The sequence below is a fragment of the Chelonoidis abingdonii genome, chromosome 6 (genome assembly GCF_003597395.2).
Source record: "Chelonoidis abingdonii isolate Lonesome George chromosome 6, CheloAbing_2.0, whole genome shotgun sequence".
Taxonomy (NCBI): domain Eukaryota; kingdom Metazoa; phylum Chordata; order Testudines; family Testudinidae; genus Chelonoidis; species Chelonoidis abingdonii.
This window is the reverse complement of record NC_133774.1, coordinates 81,770,601-81,794,477: the sequence shown is the minus strand read 5'-3', so window position 1 is coordinate 81,794,477 and position 23,877 is coordinate 81,770,601. Positions and strand designations below refer to the sequence as shown.

Here is a 23,877-nt window from a genome sequence, read left to right as displayed (position 1 = left end):
TGAGCTCATTACACGCAGCACGTTGGCCGGGGAGCTAAGCGGTCACCGGAATCGACGGGTCTCCTGGGCGAGGCCGGAATCAAACGGTGCCGAGGCAGGCGTGTGCCGGCTGGCTGCTGGCGGAGCCAGGCGATCCGAACCTGGAAGCTGCCGCTCTGACTGACCGGCGTGATTCCTACAATTGAGTACTTGCAGTTGGGCCTTGAGGTCTTCTTGCTCCTTGCCGGAGATAGGGAGCAAGGTGCCTGGTTGGAAGGACTGGGCCGGTAGGCATCGACATTAAAGTTTTACTATCTAGTTATGAAGACCGTACGGCGTGTGAGTAAGCGGCCTTCGCGTGCCGGAAACAGAACGAAAGCACCCCTTGTCGGAGCCCGCGTGCCGTTAGACGCGTGGCCGAGGACGGAAGAGTTATAGTCTGCTCTAAACCATCAAAAGTTAAGGTTTATAGGGTGGGATTCCCTTTCTTTTTTTCTGAGTTGCGTCAGGAGCTGAAGCTTGAATGCCTTACAGATACAGCACCTGTCCGATAGATGGCTCTCGCCGAGGCACTTTAAACAGGAATCGTGCGGATCTCCTGTGGGCATCTGGCGACGGCAGGTCGCACAGGGTTTGAAGCCCGGTGAACCGGGCATCGGCCCCGGTGCCGTGGGAGGAGAAGGGGCGAACCCCCGATCCTCTAACTATATACACTAATTACAACTATACTAACAGTAAATAATAACGAACTAGAGAGAAAAAGCTATGTACACTAAAGCTAAAGAACGAGCAATCACTAGGGTAGGTGGAGGTCAGCTATGCCGCGCTCCACTGTTCCAACGACCGACACGGGCGGTAAGAAGGAACTGAGGAGCGGGCGGGCCGGCAGGGGTATATATTGGGCGCCATACCGGTGCCACTCCAGGGGGCAACCTGCCGTCCCACCGAGTGTTGCTAGGGTAAAAGTTTCTCCGATGAACGTGCACGTGGCGCGCGCACACTTAACTGGAATGGATATGAGCAAGTACTCGAAGAAGAAACAATGGATCTCTTACACACTGGGCTGCAGGAGGGGCTGGAGCATCCCAGTGGAACACATGAAAAAGAGAGACAGAGGGCCTACTTGACAGTGAGGTTCTGCTCTATGCAGCGTAAGGAGGACTTGCAGGAGAAAGAGGACAGGAGGGACTCTGCCCAGCTTGAAACTCTGACAAACCGTGGACTCTCAGAAGGGTGACAACAGACACAGGAAGGGAGCATCAGGACTTTCTCTATTTACTTTGAGAGTAAAGTTTGAGAGTAAAGTTTATGGTTAAGAAATTTTCTTTGCTGTCCTACCACACTGTTCTGAAACAGAAACTAGAAGCCAGGTACACCCACAGCTTAAGTGGGGCTTCAAAAGTCTCAGACTCTACTTTTCGGTTCTAGGGAAGCTGGGCAGAGAGGTGCTCTATGTCCCAAGGAAGGGCTTCAGACAAGAGGTCTGAGCCTGGGAGCATGCCCTATACATATCCAGAGCTAGAAAGTGACTAGATGCTCCCCAGACCTAGGTGACTTGAAAGCATGTAGGACCCAGCAAGTAGAGACAGGGACACTGAGCCAGGCTGCAACAATTAGGGCTCCAAGTTTTGTAGTTTATGGAAAAGTGAAGAGACAAGAGTTGTTTATACTTGAAATGTCTATCCGTTGCTGGCATCAGGTGCTGGATCCACATAAACTCGTTCTGAACACAGTTTAGCTGCAAACAGTCAAAAACAAGACACACTCAGCACCATTTTGGCAACTGTGGTTGAGGAGAGGAAGCATGGCCATCTAGGCATGGCATTCTAATGGCACTCAGATCTAGGTTCAGTTTCCAGCTCTGACACAAGACCTTCTGCACAACCATGAGCATGCCTCATCTACCCTGTGGATCTGGCATGATTTCAATTATTTGTGGATAGCCAGTGTAGCTGGATCAGTGCAAGCCTCGAGTATTGACAGGACAAGGCACTGTATGGTGTGTCAAACACCGGTGCCATTTTCCCCAGTTCTGAGCAGCAGTAAACTCCACTGGTGCAAATAACCGGCTTTGGACATTTAAATTAGGGTTTTGCACTGAAAGCTGGACACTGGATGGGTAAAAATTGAGGCAAATGCCTATACAGACAGTACCTTCAACTTTGCGTTTCAGTTCCCCCATCTGTAAATTAAGGCTATTTTCTTTTTGCTACCTTTAGCCCTGTCATTTTAGATAGCAAGGTCTTTGCAGCAAGGACTGCCTCTTACTACGTGTATGCTCAGTGCCTAGAAATGTAACTATCATCTTAATGATGAAGTGTTTAGAAACCTCAGCTGTACATGTTATCAGGAAGAAAATACCTCCGATGCCAGAATGCTGGGTAAGAGGTCATGCTGGATCATTAAATTAATACTGAATCCTAGAGCCATTTGCTTTCTACAGCACTCTTGGGTTCTGGCACACGATACAGAGCCTGAAAGACAAAGGCAGCCTGAGGCTGCCTTCCTGCAATCAGTAAATTACAAAGTGATGGAACATCATTTTGTTTTCAAACCTGCTCAGAAGTGTTCTTCAAGCGGATGAATTTCCCATCCACGTCAATCTCCTCAATACAAATATTTCCAGTAGCAGAAGCTGAATGGGAGATGCTGACACTACTGCTGGCTTCAGATTCTTCCACATCAATTCTCTTCCTCTTTCCTCTGGTTGTGCGCATACTACGACTTGATGATGCCCGAGAGACTGTCACCCGAGAAGATGGGCTGGGAGATAGCTTCAACCTGGATTTGAGGAAGGAAACATGTCACACCAAGTATTTCAATGCTCACTTACATAACACATCATTTTCATTCCCTTATGGCTGGGTTGACGAAACAAGCTGTCATTGCAACCGCCACAGTACTCTTGTCATATCTGGCTCCCCAAGAGTTTACATACTATTCCACTTGAGTCAGATTAACAAAATAAGCAATACTCACATCTTACCCCCCTCCTTTTTTTAAATAAAGGTTCCTCACTTCAATATTTTAAAAACACTGCTAATACTAAGGATTCTCTCCCTTTATAGGTGTACTGTTAAAGATTGCTGAAAAAAGTAAAGCTTTGCAGAAATGCCCTGCAGATTTGCTCATCTCTTCTTACCACATCTTGCCTTTAAATTAACACTACCTATTAGCTTTTCAGAATATTAATATAAAAAGCCCCACACCTTACATGGGGCTATATAGGGCCTCTTATTTTTGAAAGGTAAATATGGACATGTGTAGTAAAAGACCCTGAAGTGTTTAATCAAAGTCTCCCAACAAAAGAGCTTTCTCTTGAAGGATAGACATTCAATAAATCTCAAAAGACATCAACAATATTCAATGGAACATAATTTCTTACCTCTCTTCTTCACCCTCCAGCAACTTCCTATATGCATTGATTTCCATATCCAGAGCCAATTTCACATCCAGAAGTTGTTCATAGTCATTCAGCTGTTGCTGCATCTGATCTCTTATCTCAGCCATTTCTCTTTCTTTGTCAGACAGCATCCTACGATAGTTGTCCCTTTCATTAGCCAGTGTGTCCTCCAGCTCCTGCATCTTATCCAGCCATGCCCTAGACTAGAACAAAACAGAAAACACAACGTTAGCAGCTACCCAGGGAAAGGATGTACTTCTTGAGTGTGTCAAGAAACCTAGATTTTGAACATTTGGTTAGACCAGGGGTTGGCTACCTTTCAAAAGTGGTGTACCGAGTCTTCGTGTACTCACTCTAATTTAAGGTTTCGCATGCCAGTAATACATTTTAACATTTTTAGAAGGTCTCTTTCTATAAGTCTATAGTATATAACTAAACTATTGTTATACGTAAAATAAATAAAGGTTTTTAAACTGTTTAAGAAGCTTAATTTAAAATTAAATTAAAATGCAGAGCCCCCCGGACTGGTGACCAGGACCCAGGCAGTGTGAGTGACACTGAAAAAAAAAAAAATCAGCTTGCATGCAGCCTTCAGCACGTGTGCCATAGGTTGCCTAACCCTGGGTTAGACAGTGTTTTACCCTCACTGAACCCCAACCCACTCCTCTCCAATTTCCTGTCCTACAAAAACTTTTGAAGAGTACACATTTGCAACTGCTGTACACATGCAATTGTCTATACAATACTTTGGCATGCAAATGATGAAAAAATCAAGAGCAGATTTCTAAGAAGTGAAATTAAATTGCAGCATTTTAAATCATTCAGAGATTACAGTTTAACTTTGCGAGCTGGAAGACATCTGAACCATACATGTACCCAGCATCAAATGCTCATTTCATTCTTACAAGTTGAGTAATGAAGGTTCAAGAAGATGAAGAGTCACTGTGAAAAAGACTGGGACTTTAAAGTTATGCTTAGGACTCCAGAAGCCATTTTAAATAAGATTTAGAGCCAGTATTGTATTCCTAATATTCTGTACAAGTGTCAAGGTAGTAATATCTGGGGCTACTCTTCAAAGAGTTGCTAATCTAACCTTTATGTTTCATCCCACCCCCAGCTCCTCCTCAACCCCATCCCTCAAAAACCACAAATATCATTTGCAAGCACAAGCTTGAATGTTCAGGGGTCCTAGGAGCTGGCAACACAGATTAGACTTTGGCCATAAAAGGAGAACTATTGCTTCTTATTCTACAGAATTTACATTTGAGAGTGAGCAAAGGCCAATGGTATGGGAAGAATGCTTACTACAATTTTCTTTCGCATTACATGTTAAGAACTTCATGCACATATCAAACTTTCCAACATGTTCCCAGAATTCCAACAATATTGCTATCAAAACAGCCATAAGCTAGAAAAGCAGTCTGGTTATTACCACATGAAATATCCAACAGGCTTTAGAATGTATCCTTCTGGGATGAAATCTGAAGTGTTTCCTAGAAAAAGATTCTTTCACTAACAGCCTGGCAATAATAGACAGTAGGAGCATTATTATCCAGCATCTCATCAGTTTATTTAAATAATCCAAAAAAGGGACAATTATACTCTGAATAGTGACTAAGTGGTATCATGGAATTTCTCCTATGTACCTTAATATCTTCCAAATTAAGTTTGCTCCATTTACAGGTATTAAAAACCTAGCTGCCATCCCTAACAAGTCACCCTAGAATCAGACATGAAACTGGATTTTTTCTGGCTCACGCATCCCTAATGATAAAAACTCAACAATTCTGTTGATGCACAAGCCAGAAAAGAACCTAGATTACTCTCTGAAATCACGTTGACAGTAAGCGTTCAATCTCCTGGTGTAATTGCATGGATTCAGCTGCACTAATACTAGCAGTTAAGGGAACAGTAGTGTAGCCCAGCTGCTGGCAATATGCCACTATCTGGTCTAGATCTGCTCTGAGTAGCATTATACAATATGGCAAAAACACACCACTGGGCAGTCCATGAGTAGGCTCATCACTTCTTGAAGTGACTGAACTGCATTGATACCAATGCAATATTGGGATACTGAAAAAACACAACACACAAGCGTAGTCACTATCTCAAAATCTGCATTTGGCTCTGCAGGAAGACAGGGTGGGAAAAAAGTATTAAAGACTTGTTTTAGTGAGTGTAGTCAGCAGATATAATTATACATATTCAACTGATCTGCTTTTAAAACTTTTTTTTTTTTTAAACAATTTCTTTTCAGAACAGCTTCTCCCTTTAAAGAATGCTGAAATACTTGTGGTTTTTTTTGGGAATTAATTGCATTATTCCACCAATGCAAAGTTAGGCAATGTCACTACAGGGTGGGCGGGAGAGGGGAGAGAAAAGGCTCATACTGTATTGAAGTTTGATTTCAGGAAGTCCTCGTGGCTCATTAGTTCCAGGCAGCTACAACAGCATGCCTGTAGGTTTCCCCGTTACATCAGCAGCCTCACAATATGAAGACACACAACCAAATCTTTAAACATGGAAAGATGGCATGGTGCTTAAGACACAGGACTAGGAGTTAGAAGTTTTGTGGCAAAGCCTAGAATAAGTTTCCTTTGCCGGTAAATTAACTTGTGTACTTCAATGTCATCCCATCAACTTAACATGAAAATTTGTAAAGCTATATTCATTAGTGCTTGTAAAGCTCGTTGAGTGCCTCAAAAAGACAAGTGCAAATTAGTTTTATAGACTACACATTTTCTCACTCTGCAGGAATAAATCCAGTGAATCACCAAGGAAACAATCCCTGTGCCCTACCCCACACTACACACACACACACCCCCCACTCAATTCCCCTCCAAGAGGATGGATACTCAATATCTCCCCCTTCCACACCTGCCAGACTGTCCAAGAGTCATATAAGACCAATGCCACACCAAAAGGATGCCAATACAAAGGAATCTCCCAATAATGCTGAGATACACATGGCCCCAAGAGACCCAGACTTCTCTAACAAAAAAAGAAGAAACATAAGATAGAATTAGAATGAAGTGACAGGTGTGGCCAAGCATACACCATGTCCTAAAGATGTCCACTTTTTGCTCACCTACCTTCCATGAGCATTCCTTTTGATGGAAATCTGGATGGTTCAGCAGAACTCTAATGCATCTGCCATAGTTTTAAACTACATTAATACAAAGAAGTCTATCCTACCCAAACAACCATTGTTAGGATGTTCATTACAGATAATTCGCTAAACATCTCAATCAAAAACCCTCAAAAGGGTTCTTTAAAATGAAGTAGAGTTTCCACTGAGTGATATAGCTAGAACCACTGCTAGTAGTCTGGTACTGTAAGAAGCGTGCTGCCATGGGTGCTACCTTCCTGAGGACACAAATACTGACCACTTTTGTATATGAAGGAGTTCCATGGAATTTTTAATACAACAATAAGCACGATCATCAGCTGTATGGTTACACTGAATTTCCCCAAAACAGAATTTATCTGTTGCAAATTCCCATTCCCCTCCACTTCCATTGTTTATTACAGAAAGTATTTTAACTTCTTGTCCTATCCTATAGTGTGATGCATCTGGGTAACAAGGGTCTCTTGTGAGTTCTATACTCAAACTTTGTCACCAACTCCAGCTGAAGTCTACAGGAGTTTTGCAGATGGAATAGAGCATAGATTACACAAGCAATTACAGTAAGAAGCCATGTGATGTTTGTGAAATGCTGTACAATTCTTCCAAGTAAAAGGCACTGGTAAGATATGGACACTGCTTACTTTCCATACTTTAACAAGGCACACAATTTGGAGGTCTTGGCAGATTCTCAATTACTTCAGCATTAAGTCAACAATAGTGATACTGGACATGGATAGAGACCTCTTTAATGAAATAAATACTACTGGGAACTGTTTGATTATGGGAGATTAACTTTCCAGATACAGATTGGAGGACAAGCACTACTAATAGCAGGGCCCAAATTTTCCTGAATGTGACAGATTAGAGATTTCTTCACCAAATAGTCACTGAATCAACAAGAAATCATGTCATTTTAGATTTGGTATTGGTGAGTAGTAAGGACCTCATAGAGCCAGTTGCAGGAGACACCCTTGGTTTAAGTGATCATGAGCTAATTCAGTTTAAAACTAAATGGAAGAATAAACAAAAAATAGATCTGCAATGAGGGTCCTTGATTTCAAAAGGGATAAATTAAAAAAAATTAGGGAATTAGTTAGGGAAGTGGACTGAACTGAAGAACTCAAGAATGTGAATGTGGGGCACCAAAGTAATTCAAAGTCAAAGTTGAAGAAATCATCCTAAACCTGAATCCCCAGCAAGGGGAAAAAATTCATAGGGAAGGGTTGCAGACCACGCTGGATGAGCAAACATCTCAAACAGGTGATTAAGAGAAAGCAGAAAGCCTACAAGGAATAGAATGTGGGATGGATAAGCAACGAAAGCTAAACTTTTGAAAGTCAGAAAGTCTAGGGATAAAATGAGAACTGCCAAAAGCCAAGCAGAGTTGGACCCTGCAAAGGGCATTTAAAAAAAAAAAAGAAAAAAACAAAAACACACACCACCAAGATTATATAGCCATATAAATAAGAAAACAAGAACAGAAGTGTGACCATTAAGCACTGATGATGGGGCAGAGATTAAAGATAATCTAGCCAGGGATCAACACCTAAACAAATAGTTTGCCTCGTTTTTAATAAGGCAAATGAAGATCTTATGAGAAGTGGCAAGGTGACTAGTGGGAACAAGGATACGGCAGGAGAAATTACCACATCCGAGGTAGAAGTGAAACAAACAACTTCATTGGACTAAATCAGGGGGCCTGGATAACCTCCATCCAAGAATATTAAAGCAACTGGCACATTAAATTGCAAGTCCAATAACAAGGATTTTTAATGAATCTGTAAACTCAGAGGTCACACCCTATGATGGGAGTATTGCTAATATGGTTCCTATTTCTAAAAAAGGGCGATCTGGGAAACTACGGGCCTGTTAAATTTGACTTCAACTGTATGCAAGGTCTTGGAACAAAATTTTGAAAGAGAAAGCAGTTCAGGACACAGAGGTAAATGGTCAATGGGATTGCAGATTCTGTGCAATCCCCCTGCAAGAGGTCAGACTAGATGATCACCATGAACCCTTCTGGCCTTAAAGTTTATGAATAGCCACAAATGCTTTCTTCCATCTTTGGCAAAGTTAGACTTTCCTTTCAGAAGCAAACTCTGCTTGTTATCAATCCCCCTGACAGTTTCAGTCTAGATTGTGTAACCAAGTAGATGAGGCTCTCCTGGGAGGACCAACCTTCAGCTAATGCAGAATGTGTTGTTTCCTCTGTGGTGTTTGTCACATACAACCCCTCTGCATATACAAACCCCTCTTCTCAGTAGGCTACTCTGATATCCAGTATGTTTGATTCAAGATTCTGCACCATTAAGGTCATGAATTCTGGTTATTTTAGGGTCTGCTTATATTCTCACATTTCACCCCAACAGACAAGATTATCAACAGCTTCTAGAATTCTAGATATGCACAGGATGTTCTTGATGGAGGGAACTCAAATCATGAACTCTTTCCCTGCTGGTTCAAGAGAAGTTGACAATTTGAAGGCCTGCTATATACTCAAGCTTTTGCTTTAAATGGTACTTCAAGGTATATACTGGTAGGAGAGCCAGGTGAATTTTTCTAGGGATTTGGCAAAATTCTTTTTAGTTGAAGACATAATATTTATGTAGTGTAAATACTACAGAATTATCAGGCAAGACCTGAAATCCTCTATATATAGAATAACTATTTGCTTAATATTATTGTTTGCTTAATACTGTTTCACCTACCTTGAAAACAGAAACTTAATAAATGTTTTTGTTCTGTATTTGTAGATGGCCTGGCACAATGGGGTCCTTGTTCATGACCAAGGATCCTAGGCTCTACAGTTATAAAAGCTCTTTTGGTTTCATTGGGGCTTTCTTAAGAACCTCATCTCAAATGTTATTTTCTAGTTTCTCACAATAATGCACCATAATATATGCACCTCTCCTGACTATTAAATCAAGTTTGATGTCTCAGTCCTTATCTTCAAAACATTTAAAGGCATGGCCCAAGGTATCTAAAAGTTCCATTAAAGTACTGGAATGAAAACCTGGATCAAACAACTTTGTTTCTCTGGCACAATAGAACTGCACAACATAAAGCTAAAGCTCATCTATCAGGAGACTGAACTTTCTCAGAGGCCAACCGAAGACGATGAAAAGAATTCTGACAGGAACTAAGAAACATCAGAACCATCTTCTGCTCCAAGTGCAAGATGCATTTATTTGACCTTGCTTTTTCTAACAAGCATATCGCAATGTGTGTGGATTTAAAATAAAGTTTATAGAACATACTCTACGTGCAATTGGAAGAGAATGAGAGAACAAATGTGACAAATATCACATTGCTTAATGCCCACCTGCTCAAATACTACGGTGCAGAAGAACCCATATAGCACAGAGAACAAACAGTACAATGGGGTAGAGACATGAGATGAAAATAAAACATGATAATTCCTGAAGCGGAACACTACCTACACCAGGGCCCCGGCAATTTCTAAGTCAATACCACAGAACCTACATTTGTTAAAATCTGTTCAGTTTTTCACTTGTAATGATCCAAACTGCAGACTGAGCAGAACAGAAACTACTTCACAAATCATTAACAGAATGATTTGATGGATAAATAGATCAACTGAAGTTAGCTAGCTACCAGGGGAACAAGAGAAATGGAAAGAGATCAGAACAAAACTATTTCAGTATATTTTTAATATACAATTCATTGGAGAATGAGAAAAGGGAAAGAGGTGTCTTAAAGATTTCAATGTAAAAACTTAACTACTTACAAAAAGATTGAAGGGTGTATTTGAAAAAAATACCCTTTTCTAAAAAGATTTCTTTTCCCATTTGATAAAGACTGAATATGCAAGGGAAACAGTGCAAAAGACCTTAAACGGCTGTTAAATATATGACGTAAACAAATGGGGAAAAAAAGGATTTTGTTCCAATCTTTCAGTTATAATAATCTTTGGTATTACTTGTAACAGTGAAGCATTTTCAGGCAGGAGTTCAAATTTGGATAATGTTTCTCAAATACATACTGTGGAACAGATCAACTTTATTTTCAGAAGTTACGGAATTTAGAAAGGGTCAGTAAGATGAAAGCAGAAGGAGTAATAAAATCCATGTAACATGCAATTAAAAATAGAGAAAAAGGCATAAACTTTTAATCAAATTCTATTACAGGGATTAAGTCTAAATCCCAAGTGATTTGTTACCTCTTTTTGTAGGCTTGAAAGCTGGGAGGAGAGGCTTTCAATCCGCATGCGACTTTCTGTCAGTTCTTCTCTTACTGTGTTCGCTGCAGAACTACTCATCTCAGAGGAGAGTCTGGCGTTCTCAAGCTACAACAAAACAAACTGCACATCAGTCTCAAAAGACTTGCTACTAAATAAGCAAGCAAGCATGGGTCACCTAAAGAAATTTCATTTAGTATTACTAATAAACCACAAAGTTCTTGTCTGTAATACAGGAAAAGCAACATGCTGCCTTTTTTGTAATCATAATTGAGCAAGTGTAGTGCTCAACTACAACGCTGGATTCACTTTCCTGGGAGTCAAAATCTGGTGGAGTGCTTGAAACAAACAGTAGTTCAAGCTTTCCCCACTCACCCCATCAACATGTCCCAAACTGGAACTGTAAAAGAGTGTTCATCCAGAGGCAAATTCAGTTTTCAAGGCCTTCATTTTTTGGACCTAAGACTGCCAAACAAGGGCTCCTATTGTGGTGCTGCCTGTGCAAGCATTTGACCAGGATCACCAACAGATTTCACACAAGCTATCTAGTGTTACTTTTTCAATCAGCATATTGGGGTGCCCCAAATCAGAAGATTTCATACCACATTACTAGTCCCTTGAGCCATCACATTCCTTCTCTTTACAACCACTACCTTCCTTAAGTAATTTGCTATTTAAAAAAAATATATTAGCAACTGTAGAAATTATTTTTTTCAAAAGAGGTGAAACAACAGTGCTGCAGATAGTTTAGGCGGCATCACAAATTCAACTTAAAAAAAATTGTCACATCAAATATGGTCAAAGGTACTGACTAAAAATAGAACAGCACATACATAGGAGTTTGAGGAAAAAACCATTCATTAAGCCGTTTTAGGCTAGTAAAAAAAAAATCTAGTCCCTAAATTTTGGGCTAGACTTTAAAGGAGGAAACCATTCCAAAATTCAATTGAAGTTTTTCAAGGAAGATTAATCTGAGCATAACTATCAGTAGCAATTTACTATAGCTACACTATGCAACTTATTCTTTATTATGAGTTTTATCTACTATGAAATCCATGCACATGAACATGGAAAAGCAAGCTGAAAGGAGTTTAAACTGAGAAAAGTCTGTTTACAGAAATGCTGAATCATCAAGGCAGAGGAAGGAACAAAAAAACAACAAAAACTACCTACCTTTTCGTAACTCTTGTTCTTTGAGATGCACTGCTCGTGTCCATTCCATTCTAGGTGTGTGCGCGCCCCCACGTGCACAGTTGGAGATTTGCGCCTTATCGGCAACTGTAGGGTTGGCTGTGCTGCCACCTTGAGTGCGACGCTCATGCGCTGGTATATTAGGCACCGCAGGCCCTAAGCCCTGCCCTCTCAGTTCCTTCTTGCCGGCAACTCCAACAGAGGGATAGGAGGGCAGGTAATGGAATGGACACAAGCAACACATCTTAAACACTTATAAAATCTTAGATAACCATTTTTTCTTCTTTGAGGGCTTGCTCAGAGTTCACAGTCTAGCAGTTTGCTGGCTTTAGTAGAGCAGTGCTGCATCAGCCCAGGCCTGCTGGATAAGTGGATAATGGGACATGAACGTGTGGACAGACAAGCAGGTGGCTGCCCTACAGATGTCCTGGGTAGGTATTTGGGCTAGAAAAGCTGTCAAAGAGGCTTGCGCCCTGGTTGAGTGGATGGTTATAACTGACAAAGGTAAAATTGCCTTTCATTCTGTAGGCCAACATGGCGAACAATTGCATTGACTTGCGGAATGGCTGGTCCTCTCAATGTAGAGGGCTAGCGCCCTCCTGCCGTCTAGGAAATGCAATCTATGCTCCTCCTCCGACTTATGCAGCTTTTGGAAAATAGACAGGCAAGTAAATGTCCTGGCCCGTATGAAACAGAGACCGCCTTGGGCAGGAAAGCAGGATGTGATTGCAGCTGCACTTTGTAAGAGACCATATAGGGCAGTTCCAACGTAAGTGCCCTAATATCTGCCCGCTGGGTCTCTGAGGTTATTGCAACCAAGAACCGTGACCTTCCAGGAAATGAGGAGAGCAGAAAACCAGAGACTCGAAGGGGGTGCGGGGGTCCTGAGAGAAGTGACAGCAGAAGATTCAGGTCCCACAGAGAAACGAGATCCCTGTTATGTGAGTAGAGACGGTCAAGGCCCTTGAGGAACCTAGCAGCCACGTCCTGGGCGAAAAAGAGACCTAGCCTTGAGTGGTGGATTTAAGTCTGAGAAAGCAGCCAAGTGGACCTTGATAGATGAAATGGACAGGCCTTGGAGCTTGAGATGCAGAAGGTAGCCCAGGATTAACTGCAGCGAAGCCCGCTTGGGTTGAATGCCTTTATCTGAGGTCCAACAAGTGAATCGCTTCCATTTGGCCAGGTAGGTCACTCTGGTGGAGGGCTTTCTGCTGCTCACCGGGACCTGTTCGACACCAGCCGACCACTCCTGCTCTTCTGCATTTAACCATTTAATCAGGTGCAGTGCCACCAAATTTGGATGCAGAAGACTGCTATGGTTTTGGGACAGCAGGTCCGACCTGAGCAGTAGCTGTAATGGAACAGCCACCAAGAGGACTAGAAGCGTGTTCAACCAGTGCTGGCGCAGCAAAGCCGGCAGAATGAGAATCACCTTTGCCCTATCCTGCTTGATCTTCATGAGGACCCTGTGAATTAATGACACTGGGGGGGAGGGGGGAAGGCATACAACAAAGCCGCCATCTACGGGGGCTGAAAAGGGTCTGAAAGGGAGCCTCTATCGATCTGCAAATTGAGCAGGAAACGTGGCAATTCCTGTTCTGCCTATACATGAACAGGTCCATCTGGGGAGGCCTCCACTTCTGGAAGATGATGCTGACCACTTCTGAATGAAGCGACCACTCATGGCAAGACTAGAAGCAATCTTACTATTGCCTTACTGAGGCAATCTGCCAAAGCGTTCCTGGCCCTGGGAGGTGTGCCACTATGAGATGGATGTTGTGCTGTACCCAAGCCCCAGAGCCTGACTGCTTCTTGGCAAAAGGCAGACAATCTGGCTCCACCTTGCTTGTTGATATAGAACATAACTGCTGCATCGTCCGTCAGGATCTGGACCACCCTGCTTCTTATAGATTCATAGACTCTAGGACTGGAAGGGACCTTGAGAGGTCATTGAGTCCAGTCCCCTGCCCTCATGGCAGGACCAGATACTGTCTGTCAGAGATGGTTTAGACATTTACCTAACCTACTCTTAAGGTAGGAAGGCTTGTGAGGTAGGAAGGCTTGACAGAAAACCACTGAGCTCCCTGATGTTGATGTGTAGGGAGCAATCGTGACTTGACCAACAATTTTGTGTGCTGAGATCGCCCAGGTGGACTCCCCACCCCTGGTTTGAAGTATCTGAGATCAGGGTCACTGATGGGGATGGAGCTGCGATGGGAACTCTCTCCAAGGATTCAGGATTCTGCCACAGGTGAGTGACAACAGTACATGGTCCAGGACCCTGACCACACAGTCCACATTGTGTCTGTTGAGTACGCAGACGCCAGCCATGCCTGCAGGGGCCTGAGGTGGAGCCACATGTGCCGAATCACGTACATGCAGGCCGTCATCTGGCCCAACAATCGCAGGCACGAGTGAGCAGTGGTGAGAGAGTGGACTTGCATGCACAAGATGAGGTCCGCCATGGCTTGGAACCAAGCCTTAGGGAAGGAAGGCAGGCTCTGGCCTGAGTCGAGGACCGCTCCAATAAACTATATGCATTGCACTGGAATTAAGATAGACTTTTCCTCGTTTATTAACAGCCTCAGGTCACGACAGGTGGAGCAAATCAGATCGAGATGCTGAACCTAATCCCAGGACCAGCCCTTTATTAGCCAGTTGTCAAGGTACGGGTAGATACAGCACCTCAGATAAGTGGCCACTGGTGCTATGCACTTTCTGAATACTCTTGGGGCAGACGAGACACCGAAGGGCAATGCCATGAATTGGAACTGGCGCTGGACCAGCACAAAACGGAGGAAGCACCTGGGCCCTTGTAAAATGGAAATACACGTCATTGAAGTCAAGGGTAGCATACCAGTCTCCCGGATCCAGGGAGGGGATGATGGAGGCTAGGGAGACCATGAGAAACTTCAACTTCTTGACAGACTTGTTAAAGGTGACGCAGGTCCAAAATGCGTTTGAGGCCCATGTTTGCTTTTGGGTTTAGAAAGTAGTGAGAGAACTCTTTTCCTTTCATGTCCCGAGGCACTCCTCCACCACCCCCAGATGCAGGAGGTTCTCGACCTCTTGGACAAGAAGTTGCTTGTGAGATGGGTCCCTGAAGAGGGGTGGGAGGCAGAGTTGGACACGAACTGCAGGGTGTAACCTAGATATTATATATTGAGCACCCAACGGTCTGAGATCAGCCACGACCAGGCTGACTAGAAGGGGCACAGGCAATTGAGGAAAGAGTGGGAGGGTGGATCCTGGGAAGTTACTGGGGCACTACCCTTGAGCACATTCTCAAAATGCCTTTTTCTGGCCTCCTTGGTTCCTGGAAAGGCCAGGCTGAGCAGATGAACAGAAAGACCACAAGTGTCGCTGCTCAGACCCCATGTCTCTATCCTTTCTACTGTAGGTACTCAGCTGGGGAATCCCACAAGACCTAGACTCAGAAGGCAGAGGATCGAATAGCTTCCCGGCCTGCTATGGGGCATTAAGGCCCAAGGAACAGAGGGTGGCATGGGAGTCTTTAAGGCTCTAGAGCTTTCTCTGCGCAAGCTTGGAGAAGAGCCTGCCCCCTCAAACACGAGGTCCTGAATGGTGGCCTGCATCTCCTGGGATAACCCAGAGGACTGCACCAGGAGCTGCGCCTCATGACCATCGCAGAGGCAACCACTACGGCTGTCGAGTCCGGGTGTCCCAGACTATCTGGAGGGCCCTTGTCAGCTGTTGCTGTGCCTTCTTCCGCTAAAGCAGCGAACTCCTGGACTCAGTCCTGTGGGACTTCAAGGAGGCCCTCCCTCAGGTTAAAACTGTACCTGCCTAACAGAGCCTGGTGGTTATACACCCGAAACTGTGGGCTGGCCATCAAATAAACTTTTCTGCCAAACAAATCCAGTCTCTCTGGGTCTTTTTTTTTTTTTTTTTGGCATGCCACTGACTTGGCCCTGCCTGTCCCTTACATTAACAGCGGACACAACCAGTGACCCTGCTGGAGGCTGTGTGTACTAATATTCTAACCCTTTTGCAGGGACGTATTACTTCTTTTCCGCCTTCTTAGAAGTAGGTGGAACATAAGAGGGGGTCTGCCACAGCTATTTGGCAATCCTAAGGCCCCCTGGGTGGACAGGCAGCACAAACTGGACCACGGTGGATGCGGATATAACGTTAAAGAGGTCGTCAGACTCCTCCACATACTCAATTTTTAAGTTCACATTGGTAGCCACTCTTTTAAGCAGGGCTTTGTGCTCCTTGAAGTCACTGGGGATACTGCCCATTTGGGAGGGACCCGCCACCAGCTCATCTGGAGACAATGATTGCACTGCCAGGAAAAGGCAGGATCCCCTTCTCTTTCCGGGCTGGCTCCTTAGATGTTGGAGCCCAATGCATTGCCCCAGCACCTGATTCAGTACTGTGTTCCGACCCCAGTGCCGGAGGTGCTTCAGCCAATGCAGCAAGGGAGGACTGGTGAGAATATAGGACTAGCATTACGGGCATGCCTCACTGGTTCCAGTATGGCCATTACGCTGGCCACTGTCCCTTCTGCCGCTGCAGATGCCGTACTCATAGACTCATTGACTCGTACTGATCTCATGGGTTGGTGGCAATCAACCCTCCTTGGCAAGGCAGTCCGATGGTGGCCATTGCCCTTCCAGAGACCAGGGTGGAGCCATGGAGGCCTGAGTCTGCCAACTGACCCTAGTCAGCAACTGGTGAGATGAGGGCAAGGATCAGTGCCCGCCCGACAAGCAGTACTGGGGAGGTGGAGACCAGTGCTGTCATAGGGAGCGATCCTGCCCCGGTGGGGACCAACATCTGGGAGACTCTAGGTGAAGGTGACCTACACCATGGCAATCCTTGGCAGGAAGTTTGCAGGTACCAGGAGACTGGTGCCTCGACTCCAGTATCCCATGCCTTGACAAGGCAGAGCACAGCCTCAGGGAGCTGGGGCCTTCTGATCAGAGACCAAGGGTGCGGTGTTGGGGTCCTAGACCACGGAGATGGGGATCTATGCCTGTGATCTGGGGACCAAAAGGTATTTCACTGCCCTATGGAGTGGGTCCCACCATTGGCTTGCCCTTAGGTGTTATAGTGCCTTAGCCAAGTCTGGTGCAGCATCTATGGTGCTGGCCATCCTGCTTGTTTTTTAGCCCCCAGGGCTGCTTCAGCAACAAAGGCCCTAAGAGAACCTGGAGTCCCCTTGTAACTCCTGAGAGTCGTAGCCCTGGCTGGACTGGAGGGGGGTTAGAGTTAAGCAATATCCCCATGAAGCCCCGGGGCAAGCACCTGGCCTGACGTAGGTCTTTTGCCCAAAGCCCCTTTTCCGCTTTAGTGCTGGGATGCTGCTCTTTTTTTGTTGTTTCTTAGGCACTGGCAAGGGGGAATGGTGCCGGGTGGAGCCAGGTGTCAGTGGTGCACTCTGCATCTGTGCTGAGGTGCTCAGTGTGGCATCCGAGCGGGAGGGCACCAACACAGGACGAAGCACAACCTTTATGAGGAGGGCCCTCAGGCAGATATCCCGCTCTTTTTGGGTACTAGGGCAAAAGTTCTAACAGATCTTGCACTTGTCCTTTCTAAGGGACTCCCCAAAGCACTTCAAACAACTGTCATGGGGGTCACCAATAGGCACTGTCCTGTTGCATCACTAGCATGGTTTGAAGCCGGGGGAAGAGAGCATGCCCTGCTCTGGGACAAAGTCCCAGCCAGGACTAACTACTAAACTAACCTAATATTTAACTTAATGGCTAACAAAGTACCCACAAACTATATAAAAAGAAGATAGAACTTGTAAAGAACTGCTAACTCTCTTGCAATGCAAGATGAGACGCTCTGACCAATCATCATGAAGGAACTGAGAGGACGTAGAGTCAGTGGCACTTAATATACCAGCACATGAGCATGGAACTCAAGAGGGCAGCACAGCTGACCTACAGATACCGCTAAGGCAAAAATCTGATGACTGTGCATGTAGGTGTGCGCACACCTACAATGGAATGTACATGAGTAAGACTTGAACTACATAAAGTGATATATTTCTGTACAAGTAAGTTCCACTCTGTCCCTCCTCTAGAGGAAAGGGTGAGTGTGGTAGAGTTGCTGCTTAACCATGTTTTGTGTGTTGTCACAAGGGATGTTAACCTTTCAGCAAGACCTATTAGAGCTAGTTTTATAAAAAAAATATGCGAAATCTTGCCCACCAATATTCATATAAATCCACATGCAAAACATTTTTGGAATCCACAGTACTAGTGTAAAAAATGGGGAATATGACATCAAAAGTGCAGTCCAAGACACTACATTCTGGTACTTTCTGACAATTATTTCCAGTGGAAATCAGATTTTATGTGTGTCTAGAAATTTAAATTCACACCCAGAAACATGAAACTTTAAATCTAGCCCAAGGTTCTCGATACACCTTGAAGTTTAAATAGTTTTATAGTTATTTGGAATGACTATAATCCCCCTCAAGAGAAAAATCTGTCAAGCAGCAGTATAAAGAGAGACGCTCTCACTTTGGCATGATAAGTCTGTTCCAACTCTTCTTTATACAGTTTCACTTGTGCATCATGCTGCTCTCTCATTTCATGAAGTGCTTGAGCCAGTTTGTGTTCATACTCAATTTGGCGCCCAGAATCCACCTCAACCAGGCGAGTTTCATGTTTCCTTCTTGTCTCGTTGATTTCCTAAGAAAAACAGAAATAACAAAATTTTCAATAAAACGTAGGAATAACATTAACAATATTCTGGTGGATTTCAGCCAAGATGAGCTTTAGACCAACAGACAAGAGAGTCCAATTTTAAGCTGCTATAATTAGAATGTCAAATAATGTCATTTTCAGCTAGTGTTCTGAATAAATGTTGGGATATTTCACAAGAATATTTCCAGTAGCATATTCACTGCACATTGTTATAAATTATACTATGGTAAACACCTAAAAATTTCACAGAGATTCCATATCTGACACCGTAAACTCAATTTTACATCCTATGAGAATAACTAGTCACAAGAGTGTTAGAGGAGCACCTTCACCTTGAAATATCACATTTCTGAGGACTGTATACTTTTGTTACAAGTAAACTTTGGGATTTAAAGTTTAGAGGGGAAAATATATGCGTCTCTCACTATTTATTTTGTGCATTTGACATCACTTGATAAATTTTCACTAATCACTGCTTGGGAGGAGAGGCAGCACACTTGCACACACTTCCTTAAACTCTGCAAAAGGGTGTTCACTAGTAATAGCAGCAAAGCTGAAAACAAAACTGGAAAGGAAATAGACGCATACACAGAGAAAGGGATGCTGTGCTCAAGCATATTTTTTCTTGCTCTCATGCTCCTCCTGAACACTCATACATAACTGGGAATTGAAAAGTCCTTACTTTAAGGAGAATACTTTAACAAGTTTCAGATTATACTATTTAAAATAGTACAGTGTAAAAATAATTAAGCTATTTCACATATTAAAAACAGCTATTTCAGTCATGTCACATTCCAGGTTAAGTTCTTATGGTTCCATAATATACAAATAAAAACATACCAGGATTCGCAATAAGCAAGCTGAATTAGTTCAGAATGCTTAAAATTTGCTTTCTCTAGAACTAAAACTTAGTATTAAAGAGAATTACCTCTTCATACATATTTTTACGGAACTCCAAGTCTTCAGTCAGACTCTGACAACGATTTTCGAGATCCACCTTCATTAAAGTTTCATCTACCAGCTGTTTCTTGGCAGCAGCAAAGGAGACTTCCAACTAAAAAAATATCAGTACAGTTAGGCTTAAGTAGATCTCTCACACACCACTTACTGACATTTTTAAGCAGCAGTTGAGAATGAACTATGCATTGAAATAAAAATCGTATTAAATTTACCATTTACATCAAGGAAGTCTGTTTTACCCATCATCTGAAACAATTCTTGTAGTACATTACAGATACAGTCCGGGTACTTCACCTTAATAAGGACTATCATTTTCAAATATAGCAATTAATTTCCTTTAATTCACTCAGAAGTTAGAAAATCTTGACTGCAGTCTCTCAACTATTTGGTAAAGACTAATTGGGGTAGCTTCAGCAACCAATATCACTACAGCTCTAGGAAAACGTCTATTAACTGCTGTTGCAGAGTCTATAGTTTGTTTGTAAGGTCTGCAAACTAGTGCACAGCTTTTCTTCCCCCTTTGTTAGACAGTGGGCAAACAACTAAGGTAGGTCAATTAAGAGTTTGAGCAATTAGATGTCAACACAGTAAAACTGTTTGTGGTCTGAATAAACTTATTGTGTTCTAAAGTAAGCTTGCAAGAGTCTACTCACCTCCAGAATTTTGTCAATCAATATTTATCATGGGAAAGTAGATTTGGGGCCTGAGAATAAGAATAATTTGTGGTAAATGGGAGAGTGGGAAAAGAAAAAAAAAAGATGCAAGTGAACTGTGGTTCTTAAATATTTGTAGAGAACGTCGCATACACATCATGCAGGGAGTCTTGATTTACACCTCTTGAGAGTAATCTTAAGGGAGCACAGATGCATCTCAGGTGCACCTGGAAAGAAGTTTGTTTGGCACTACTGCTGGTTGTCTAGATTTCGACCCTGTGAAGTGTTGTTTTTGCTTATGGTTTGTTTGGGGTTCTTTTGAAGGAGGCAGGGAGAAGGAAGTAGATAAGATGTGATTTAACTGGACAAGGAGGACAAGAAAAGTCCGAAGATATTCTGTGATATTGGCATCTCTTCTGGTCATTTAACGGATGTGGATCATCTATCAGTGTGATGTACTATTGTTATTAGACCTTCATGCTATACCAACAACTGCTTTGCCGTGACTTCAGAAAAGGACAAGCATTATTACATGCATTTGTGGAAAATTTCCAGCAGTAAGTGAAAGTGTATAAATATTGGCACAGTTTACTAAAAGGATTAGACCACCACAATCATCCAAAAATTGAACAGATTTGGTGGTGTTGAGGTGTCAGGATAGGAGGACAGAAGGAAAGGTATAGAAGACACCTCTGATGCTGAAGAAATCCCTCTCAAATGCTGAATTTAATTCCGAAGAGTAGAATTTCATTAGCAGCCCAAAATATAGAAGAGAGGAGGACTGAGTCAGGAGATGCTAGGGCTTTCTTGGGATATTGGGACCAGGTGGAGCAATCAACTGATGGCCATGGGGGGAGGGGAGGATGCACAAGGGGGTGTCAAACTCAACCATTCCCTCCCCCACCCCAAACTATGGGGGGGGATAAAACAGGAAACTCATTTCCTTCAAGGAAAATGACCCTTTATAAAAAACTCTCTCAGACCAGAATCTACTGTCCCCTCATGGAGGGAAAGACTGGGAAGAACATGGTCAGCTTAGCAAATGTGCCAGAAATAGTGTTTTCAGTTTAAAAATAAGAACACTAGAACTTTGCTTTCATTCAGTTGGAGAGGAATAACTGATTTACAACTTTTGTTTGCAGCACTGAGTGTTTCAATTTTGGTAAGGGTAAAATTTAGCTCTTTTACAAGGAGTGGTTTGCTGGCTAAAGAGCCAATCTGTTAGAACAGACTGGATTGTGAATCACTTCATCTCACCTGTGCAATCTGATCTCTCAAATCCTCAAGTTCCCCTTCCAGACTTTTCTTATCACCAAGTGCTGTAGCCAGGGCAGCTTCTTTGGAATTTAGGGCTGCTTCAAACTCCCGAAGCTTGATTTGGGCTGCATTATGATCAGATTCTTTTTTTGCATAGCTGGAACAAACCAGAGAAGTTGGTGAGACAAATGTCTAGAAACATCCGACAAATTAAAAAATTAAATAAAAGGCTGTCTTAGTAGCCATTAAAATATGTTGAGTTGCAACTAAATAAATTTTTTATACTAAATGTGGTATTTTGAGCTAATTAGGAGAATGCACTTTTAATCAATTACATACCTTAATTTAAGTTTATTCAGAGTCTTAATTTTTACATTAATAGGTTAGAAAATGGTAAGTCATTTTTTCTTTGTCATTTGTGATGAGCTCTATTTGGATGGAAATAGAAATTCAATTTAAAACAAAAAAGCAGAATTTTAGGTTTTTTTACTAACTGAAAATACCTTAAACATACTGGATACAGAAGAAAAAAAAGTTTGATATTACCAAAACACGTTTTGCATATAAAACTGGTGTAAAGAAATGAAGTAATTTCTTTAATTAGTAAATTGAGCTGACTAAAATCTGGAAGAACATGAGAACTAGAAACTAGTAGATCTCATCCTCTCACCTAGTTTTATTTAGATTGTTTTCCTCTTTCAAGCTTTTCTGCCTTTTCAACTCCCAATTAGTTGCTTAACTTCGAATTAACTAGTCTTTGAACTGAACCAGTCAATTAAAATGAAGTGAAGAAAATATTTTCTGTACCTACAAAAAAGGCTACCAGTGTCAAAATCTTGTTTAGCACTAACTAAACCTGGTTCCAGAAGTTCAGCTCATGGCTTCCATCAGGTCATCAGTTTCAATTTCCTTAAAATGCTGCAGCAAATATACCCCGCTTAATTGTTTTTGTATTTAATGTAAATTACAAGTGTCACAAGTTTAGGCTTTAAAAGTTTTCAATTTCAAAATTAAAAAAAAAAAATCTCTCATCCGTAAGACGCCTGAGAGAGAGCACCTTTCTGGAGGGAGGGAAGAGAATTAACTCTGCCAGTTTCCCTTGTCGGAAATAATGACAAGACAGGCTAGCCCAGGACCATTACCTCAAATGTGCTCAGAAGCAACTTCCCTGCTCCAAAGAAGCCCAAGTCAGCTCCTTACCTGGAGCAGCTTTAGAGAAATAACTGGTCCAGTGGCTCTTTCCCAAACACACTAGCCTCTCCATTTTTGCAATTGCAGAATTCGGGGTAGTTCCCTGTCCCACTGTACTGACTTTAACAAATAAGACCTGTCCAAATTAAGAGACTGAATTGCTGATGAGATTTATTTTAATAACTATCCACATCCAAAGTATCCACCAACAGAGGTGGTAGCCTAGACAGAACTAGCTTTGCCAATATGCTGCCTAAACACATCTGAGCAGGCAAAATGGGCATAAAGATATCCAGCTCCCGTATACAGTACGATCTTACTGTTACTACCACAAATGAACTGCACTGGTGAAGAACTATGGGTCTCCCCATTTTCTTAGGATATACACAGTCAGTCATGCTTTCTGGAACAGTAATGAAGATAGCATCTATTGGACAAAACTAGCATGTAAACAATATTCCAATTCTGCTTCAGGGGAATGACTAAAGAAAAAGAAATCATACCATCTTCTGTCATACAAACACAGTAAAAAGATTCTTTCAATTTATGTTTAATCTTTCAGTTACAAGTATTGCTGCAGATTAGGTGAAGTACTTAAGTGTTTCAGACAAGTGCGATTTAAATTGACTCCCTTTAAATTTGTCTGCTGCATTCAACAGAAGCTTTTTAAAAAACAGTTTAGTAGCACATCACTTTTGTCCCATGGGTGCCCAAGAGAAGAGGGAAGTAAGTAACAAACCACTGGCTAGAATAGCTTCACACAGAAGGCAGGTTTAAACTGCTATAATAAAAACTGAGTGGTACTATCAGAAAAAATAGTTGGGGAGGCTTCTGATTTAGTTTTGTTTTACATTAGTCTTTCAGAGTGGACAAGACCTGAATTTCTAAACAGTGAACACAGAACTCATAAAATGACATCAAAGAGACTGAAAGGTGGACAACAGAGAGGAAATGCAATGTTTCTGTAGTCATGTAGTCTCAAGATATTAGAGACAAAACAGGTGAGATAACTCAAAAGCTTGTCTCACTCACCAAAAGAAGTTGGTCCAATAAAACATAAGAACGGCCATACCGGGTCAGACCAAAGGTCCATCTAGCCCAGTATCTGTCTACCGACAGTGGCCAATGCCAGGTGCCCCAGAGGGAGTGAAGCTAGCAGGCAATGATCAAGTGATCTCTCTCCTGCCATCCATCTCCATCCTCTGATGAACAGAGGCTAGGGACACCATTCTTTA

At 42.6% G+C, this 23,877-nt stretch overlaps 1 protein-coding gene across 1 annotated transcript in view; it reads right to left on the bottom strand.

Annotated features, from left to right (window-relative positions):
- Positions 1–23,877, bottom strand: part of LMNB1 (lamin B1) — a 44,786-nt gene that overhangs the window by 9,169 nt on the left and 11,740 nt on the right. The window contains exons 2-7 of the mRNA XM_032798557.2: positions 21,452–21,608; positions 19,510–19,635; positions 18,396–18,566; positions 10,690–10,815; positions 3,365–3,585; positions 2,535–2,760 (exon numbers count right to left, since the gene is read on the bottom strand). Of these exons, the coding sequence (XP_032654448.1) occupies positions 2,535–2,760; positions 3,365–3,585; positions 10,690–10,815; positions 18,396–18,566; positions 19,510–19,635; positions 21,452–21,608 (1,027 nt within the window). The remainder of the gene's footprint in view (positions 1–2,534; positions 2,761–3,364; positions 3,586–10,689; positions 10,816–18,395; positions 18,567–19,509; positions 19,636–21,451; positions 21,609–23,877) is intronic.